The 8,668-nt window shown below is 40.2% G+C and overlaps 1 protein-coding gene across 1 annotated transcript; it reads left to right on the plus strand.

Moving 5' to 3' along the window:
* The first annotated feature begins 3,222 nt into the window (after positions 1 to 3,222).
* On the plus strand, positions 3,223 to 6,745 carry LOC103420058 (uncharacterized). The gene has a single exon (XM_008358120.3). The coding sequence runs from the start codon at positions 4,676 to 4,678 to the stop codon at positions 6,620 to 6,622; it is 1,947 nt and encodes a 648-aa protein (XP_008356342.1). The 5' UTR covers positions 3,223 to 4,675; the 3' UTR covers positions 6,623 to 6,745.
* Positions 6,746 to 8,668: the final 1,923 nt, after the last annotated feature.

Consider the following 8,668-nt stretch of genomic DNA (forward strand, 5'->3'; position numbering starts at 1 on the left):
AAACCATACAATGCAGCTATCATATTACATGCAGATGCAGAGTAATATAGTATTTGCTGTAAAGCTGAAAGCTAGGCCAAACTTCCACAAATAACATATTTCATCAAGTGGCTGCAGAAGAAGAAATATTAATTAGCTTACTTGGTGATTAATTTGTAATGTCCCCTTCTAAGCTAAGATTAAGATACTGTACGATGTTGCTGTTTTTGGAGTCCAAAAAAAGTTTGGTTTCATGTATATTAATTCTTAATAAAGCATCCAATTTTTCATTACCTATGCTGGTCCAAAAACAGGCCAACAGAAGAAGGATGAAGAGGAAAGTTCTATAATTCAATGTCTGTATTAAAAAAAATTATAAAAAAATTAAAAAAAATGTCCATGTGACATAAGTAGGGATGGACAACGGTTATGGCGGGCGGGTAACTACGGTTATTTATCCATAACCGTTTATTCTTATACCCGCATAACCGTTTACCCGTTGGGTAATTGTCTAAACGGTTATATTCACACCCATAACCGTTTATAAATGGTTAACCATACCCATAACCGTGTACCCATTTAACCATAACCGTTTAGTACCCGTTTACCCATTTATCATTTTGAAACCCATTTATCCTTTCTTTTTTACCATCTACTCCTTTTTCACCCATCTACGGGTTTTTTTAACAACTTGAAAATTAAAAAAGAAAAATTTGTCATAAGTTTGTTTTTCTAACAATCAAACACCATTATTGGTACATTCATCATACATTTTCGCATTTTAATTTTTTAAGTCCATATATCATTCCAATAATTTAAATAATAGTTTACTGAAAATATTTTTAATTGTTAGCAATGAAGGTAATATAAAATTTGCTAAGTATTCTTGGGTTACGAAAACTGTTAAAAGACAGTATTCTTGGGTTATTTGACTCGGAATGTAAAATATTAACATAATATATATAATGAACCATGAAATTTAAAGTGGTTAAGGAAAACCATATTATATTAGCTATAGAAATCATGCATTATAATCAATAGCATTGATCTAAGTTTTGTCCGATAGAGAATATGGTTTGTGTTAATTTTACATATATAAAATAAATGGGTAAATGGTTACCCATTTATAACCGTGGTTAATACCCATAACCGTCCATTTAAATTTCGTGGGTAAACGGTTATACCCATAACCGTTTATTTATCTAAACGGTTACCCATAACCGTAACCGTGAAATTTAAATGGGTGGGTATTACCCATAACCGATGTGCATTTGCCCATCTCTAGACATAAGAGCATCTCTCTAGTTATAGCGTATAACTGGTAGCGAATACATGTTTATTTTTATAGCAACCCCGGCAAATGTCGTATTTACAGCTTGTTGATGCTTCAACCGAGAGGAAGGGGGTGGGAAGTGCGTGAAGGGGGAATCTGCTAAGATATAAGAATGAGTAATGCTAGAGAGACCAAATTTGAAGAGTAAATTTGCAAACTAAATTATGTGTCATCAATAGGAATAAACACGTTTATCAACGTTTAAATAGTAAACCAATCATCAACTTCCATGTCTTTTTGTTTTCAAAACTTTGTCTTCAAATTTAATCTTCCTAACACTACCTGTGGAGCCAAAAATATTCACTAGGCGACATGTGGACTTTTGGACAAAAGAGGACAAAAATACCCTCGAGGCATACCGGGTTTCCTACACACGAGCAGTGGAGAATCATCCATCAACCAAGTCAGTAGTACCCAAAATGGGTAACAATTCAAAACCTATTTCATTCTGTATATGTTTTTACCTCATTTTTTCCTTATTCAATTAGCCATTTATTTCAAACATTCCATAACATCCTCAACCAATTAATATAATCAATATATTAAAGGCTAATTACATCACCAAATTAAGCCCAAAAATCACCCTAAATGCCGGTTATCCCTTCTCCAAAGGGAGCGGGCCATTTCCTTCTTTTTTCACCATAATTTTCCTTTTTTGTGACATTGATTAGCCAATTATACAAAAAACCACCAAAACATACATTTTATGTTTAATAGCCAAATAAATTGGCTAATTAAACCTAAATCAAACCCAAAAAACCCTAGCCACCTCCTATCCTTATAAATATACTCTTATTTCTCACCAAAAAGCCAATTCCAACACTTTGGCAAAAATCCCAAAATTCTCTAAACACTTTTTCTCTCTAAATTCTAACTTTGGCATCAGAGGTTCTTCGGCCAAAGCCCCCTCATTCATCATGGGCGCGTGAGGCTCTTGGCCTTAACCTAAGGTGTTAATTGTTTTGTAGGTATAAAATCGTCTAAGATCGAGGAGGAAGAAATTTGCATCCACACTACCCTATAAGAATTGAAATACCCCTATTAGCTCTCCTTTATCCGAGCAAAATTCATTTACAACGCCTTTTTTTTTTTTTTTTTGTGTCTAGAAGTTTTAACTCCCTGAATTTGGCTTCTCTCAATAGATCGATACTCCAAGAGTCACTTTTAAAGCCAATAATCACATATTTTATCATAAACTTTTTTCTCTCTCATAATCATTATGCTTTTTTTTCTTCTCATATCTGCGGTAACTTCCAACACTTACGTGTAAATACTTGTAGCTAGTTTTCTTTGTGATGACAACCAAAGCAAAACTATACGAGGACTAGTAGAGTCAGTATACATGCATGTAAATTGTGTCCATATGGCATTGCTCTAGTCGGAGTGGAGCACGTACAAGAGAATCATGCAATGTAATTTGGCCTTGTCCTTTTTGGAATGTTCATTGCACTTTCCATAGATTACATGTGATGGCCTGTAGCTAACAGGAACGAAACGGATTTCATAATCCCAACAAACTGCAAAGAGATTAACCAGAAAAGTTTGCCTCTGCTATCATTCATCACCTTTCATGCCAATTTTTAACTGGTGGTACGCCTGTCCTATATTGTAGGTACACCATGGATTTTTTTCCCCCACACAAACACCACACTAGGTGATCTATGCTGTATATTTGCAAGAAAATCCTAGGTGAAACATGTTGTATCTAACCATGAATTTATTTATTTTATTACATAAGAGAGACTGCTACAGTCATATAGTTATATATACAACTGATGACATGTATGCCACAATGTACATATGAGAGAGGTGTCAAGAAAACAAATGTACATATAGTAACCACCACAAAGTTACAAACATCCATAGCGCTATGGGGCGAACAGAGTTGCTCTCCTAAGGTCATTTTGACAACCTGTGAAGAATTCTTTTACATGAGCCATTAGATTAATCTAACGGTAGCAACACTAATATGATTATATAATCCTGTTACACCTAAACAAAATGAAGCTCCACAAAAATAGGGTTCACAACTTCAGATTTCTTAGGTTGAAGGAGAACAGGCCGTGATTTCAGATTTCGCAGGATCCTCGGACTTGGGAGAGCAGCCATGTCTTCTTCTCCCTCGTCTTCCCTTTTTCTCTCCTCTTCTTTCTTGTTTTTGTCATTTCTGGCATTCATTCTTCCATAATCCTTACTCATTAATTAATCTCAAATCTTTAACATCCATCGATCGATCTAGCATTGCGTTGCATCTGGGATTCTGTTATGGATTACAATTATCTTCTCCTTCTCTCATCAGGAAATAACACACAGATTAAACAGAAAATAAAAGGAGGAAAAGAAAAAAGCCTTCACAGTTTGGATCAGCCTTGATCAAGGAAAGGGGAGGTGGTGGTGGATTTATCAAATTATGCCGCCTGACTATTATTGTTGTACAAGGGAAAAGAAAAAACCTTCACAATTTGTTGCTTCTTTGACTCGATAACTAGATCGTTTCGATTTCGAATATTAGTTCTATAATTTCTGCGAAATCTGCCGACTGCATGATTTTTTTTTTTTTTTTTTTTTTGGCATTTCATTTTGTTTAGGTGTAAGTTACACCGTGTAACAGGATAATATAATCTCATCAGTTTTGCTACCATTAGATTAATCTAATGGTTCATATAAAAAGATCCTCACAAATCCTTAAAAAGAAGACCTTAGGAGAGCAGCCCTAATGGAGAAAAATTAATTAGGTCATTTATGGTAGAGGAATTGATCGGCAGTGAAAAATCCAAAAGAGAAAATGTTTGCTACATGGGTGTATATATGCATCTGTCATAATACAATTCGACAATGCAATACTGCATATTATGGACAACTTCATGTAACAAAATATTATTTGGAAATCCAAGAGTGAGTTTTTTCTTGGATAAAATAAATCCAAAGAGAGTTTAGACCAATCAATATTCACTTGCTATATATAACGTACGTCAACATGAATTGTAGGTTTTTCACATGTAAGTTGGAGAAAAACCCGTTTCACCATAATAATTAACTCCTCTTCCTCCTCCTCGTACCGGCGGCGCCACCCTCCTCTTCCACCCCCAAAACCACCATCACCATCACTGATACACAATTGGGAATGTAAACGCATCCATAATCTTCCCCCACCCGAACACCAAAGAAACTCCATCTGCCATAAAAATGATCCCATTGTTACGTTAATGTTTTGATTAAATAAACATGAATATATGATGATTAAAGGAACAATCGCATTGCATTGTTGACATCGTTGAAGGACAAAAACCCATCTCCGATTGGGATTTTCTGAGGTGGGTTTCTTCAGTTTAAGGGTGTTTCAGGTTTTGGGGGGCCTTGGCCATGGCGGCGATTGTGAAGGAGATCCTGGCAAGGCCAATACAATTGGCGGACCAGGTGAGCAAGGCCGCCGACGAGGCACAATCAAACAAACAAGAGTGCATGGAGCTCAAATCCAAGACCGAGAAGCTCGCCGGCCTCCTCCGCCAGGCAGCGCGTGCGAGCAACGATCTCTACGAGCGCCCCACGCGTCGCATCATCGACGATACGGAACAAGCCCTCGACAAGGCCCTCACCCTCGTCATCAAGTGCCGAGCCACCGGCCTCATGCAACGCGTCTTCACCATCATCCCCAGCGGCTCGTTCAAAAGGATCGGTCAGTCCCTCGACAACAACATTGGAGACGTGTCGTGGCTCCTCCGAGTCTCAGCCTCCTCCGACGACCGCGACGACGAGTATCTGGGCCTTCCCCCGATCGCCTCCAACGAGCCCATCCTCTGCCTCATTTGGGAACAGATTGCGACCCTCCACACTGGCTCGATGGAGGAGCGATCGGATGCGGCAGCTTCTTTGGTGTCGTTGGCAAAAGACAACGACAGGTACGGGAGGCTGATTATTGAGGAAGGCGGGGTGCCTCCGCTGCTGAAGATGCTGAAGGAAGGAGGAAACGAAGGACAGGAGAGCGCAGCCAGGGCAATTGGGTTGTTAGGAAAGGACCCCGAAAGCGTTGAACAGATTGTGAACGCGGGAGTCTGCCCAGTGTTTGCGAAAATCCTCAAAGAAGGCAACATGAAAGTCCAGGCGCTTGTCGCCTGGGCAGTCTCCGAAATGGCGGAGAATCATCCGAAATGCCAAGACCCTTTTGCGCAAAACAATGTCATCCGATTGCTCGTGAGTCATCTCGCTTTTGAGACGATTCAGGAGCATAGCAAGTACGTCATACCGAGCAAGCAACAAATGTCGTTGCACTCGATTGTCATGGGGAGCAGCAAGAACACCGAGCATCAGACGGCACACCCTATAACGGGGAATCAAAACACGTTTAGTCAGATGCAGAATCTTGTGAGTAGCGCAATGACTATGAAGAATCAGGGTTCGGCTCCCCCTGACTCTGCTCATGGCCAAGGGAAGCCGACTCAGAATAGCAATCACCAGAACCTTCATCATCCACCTCCAACTCACCACATTGTGAGACCACACAATCACCATGTGGCGCTGTCCGGGGCTAGCATCAAGGGGAGGGAGTACGAGGACCCCGAAACCAAGGCGGAGATGAAGGCAATGGCGGCGAGGGCACTGTGGAAGCTTTCCAAGGGGAATGCGAGTGTTTGTGGCAGCATCACGGAGTCAAGAGCGCTTTTATGTTTCGCAGTTTTACTAGAAAAAGGTTCTTGGGACGTTCAGCAGAATTCGGCCAAGGCACTGATGGAGATAACCGCAGTGGCTGAGCAGAATGCGGACTTGAGGCGGTCGGCTTTCAAGCCAACATCCCCCGCCTGCAAAGCCGTGGTCGAGCAGCTTCTGAAAATAGTCGAAAAGGCAGACTCCGACCTGCTTGAACCGTGCATACAAGCGATCGGAAACTTAGCAAGAACTTTCAGAGCAACAGAGACGCGATTCATTGGCCCATTGGTGAAGCTGCTCGATGAAACAGAAACGAGTATTTCTACGGCGGCTGTGATTGCACTGAACAAGTTTGCATGCACTGAAAATTTCCTCCACGTAAATCACTGTAAAGCGATTATAGACGCTGGGGGAACCAAGCATCTGATTCAACTGGTCTACTTTGGGGAATCCGGAGTGCAGATTCCGTCGTTGATTCTGCTGTGCTACATTGCACTGCATATTCCGGACAGCGAGACGCTTGCTCAGGAGGAGGTACTGATTGTGCTAGAGTGGTCGACAAAGCAGGCTCATTTGGCGAATGATGAGTCAGTCGAACAATTGTTACCGGAAGCTAAAAGTAGGCTGGAGCTTTATCAGTCTAGAGGATCAAGAGGATTTTATTGATGTAATCAAGGTGTACAATATTAACTTTTTAGGGGATATAGCCAAAAAAGATTTAATCTCAGTGTTAATTGTTTTGTTTTCGTTTCTTCGTTATCTAAAGATGTACATAACATATAGGGTTAATCTCTGTTTACTATCTTGAAGTTTTGTGACTTTCAACATTTAGTACATGAAGTTTTTTTCATCCCAGAGTCATACCTCAAGTCTTAATTTTGGAACAGTTTCGTACATCCGTTAGTTTTTATGTTAACTGATGATGTGGCATTCACGTGGACAATGACTGGGCGCCACGTGGATATTAAAAAAATTAAAAATAATAAAATAACAAATTAAAATTAAAAAAAATTAAAAAAAAAAAAAACACCCCCTCTCTCTTTCTTCCCCCTCTTCGCCCTCTCTACCAAACCCTAACCCCCAAATTCCAATCTCCCACACTTCCTGCAATCAACCCTCATCGCCAGCCACCCTCCAATCCAACCCCATCGCTTTCGACTGCAACTAGTTCATCATCTTCGCTGTAACTTTTTAAATGTACCAGAAAATCAAACGAAAAACCAACCCCGCCTGCAAAGCAATCCGATACCGATATCTCTTTCTCCCTCTTATTCATCATCTTCGCTCCGGATAGTTGAGATATTCTCGGGCCAACTTGAGCTACTTGGGAAACCATAGGAGGCAGGGTTGTGGGAGCAAGCAGGGCTGCAGGAGCAGGCTGGATTACAAGAGCAGGCTGGGTCGCGAGAGCAGGCTGGGCTGCAGAAGTAGGCAGGGATGAGAGAGCAAGCTGGGTCACGGGAGCAGACTGCTCAATGCGTGGTGCATGTTAATGCGAGGCTTGGGCTCGGGCCCGTGCAAGCTTGGATGGCATGGCTTGGGCCATGGTGGAACCTTGTAGTGGTGGTGCCACTCTGCTTATGACCTTATTTTACCTCATGGATCTCGGTGATCCCATTTCTTGAGTATTGGAATTTTCACTTATGGAATTTTCTAAATTTCTAGCCATTATATTTTTCTTATACGTTTTATCAAAGAACCTTTGCAAATAAAAAATTCTAATAATAAGAACGTATGAAAAATATTCAAATGGACTAGAAAATAGAGAAAAAAACCTTTTTATGCGAGAGTCTTTTACGAGTGTGAATTTCAACTCTTAATGAAAGCACCAATTTGTGGATACAAATTTCTTCCTCCTTGATCTTGAACAAAATTGCACCTACAAAACAATTAACACCTTTGGTCAAGGCCAAGAGCCTCACGTGCCCACGATGAATGGGGGGGGCTTTGGCCGAAGAACCTCCGATGCCAAAGTTAGAATTTAGAGAATTTTGGGATTTTTGCAAGAGTGTTCGAATGAGTGTTGGGTGAAAATAGGAGCCTATTTATAAGGCTAGGCCGGTCCACTTTGGAGAGAGAGTGGCCGGCCAATTGATGGGTGTTTGGTTGAATTTTTGGTTTAATTAGCCAATTTATTGGCAAATTAAACATAAAAGAAATAAATGGGGGGTTATAGAATTAATTGACTAACTTAATTTGGATAATAAAGTGAGAAAAGACAAAAAAGGTAAAGAGCAAAGGGGATGGCCGGCCTTTGACTAGCTTTGGGGTTAAAGTGGATGTATTTTGTGGTTAATTGGATGATTTAATTGATATTTAATGGATTAATCCATTAATTAACCAATTAACATAATTTTGGAGTGAATATTTTGGAGGTTACCTTGCAAAAAGGGATTTGATGAGATGAATCTTGAATTGTTACCTTTTTTGGAGCATTCTTTCTGCTGCTCATATGTAGGAATCCTAGTGTGTCTCAATGTTAGTTTGGTCATTTTTTTACTAAAAATCCATGTGTCGCCTTGTGATTATTTTTGGCTCCACAAATGCCCCAACACCTGCTGGGCTGCTCGTAGGAAAGGGTAGCAGGTGTAGAAATCTTCTTGCTCTAGGAAGCTTAGGACTGCTTCCTATTTTGATGTAGATTCCCTCTTTAATATGAAATTATATCCTTCTAGGAAAGGGAAATAAATTTCTCTCAAAGCCTATTTAAGT

The sequence above is a fragment of the Malus domestica genome, chromosome 05, assembly GCF_042453785.1.
Source record: "Malus domestica chromosome 05, GDT2T_hap1".
Lineage (NCBI taxonomy): Eukaryota > Viridiplantae > Streptophyta > Magnoliopsida > Rosales > Rosaceae > Malus > Malus domestica.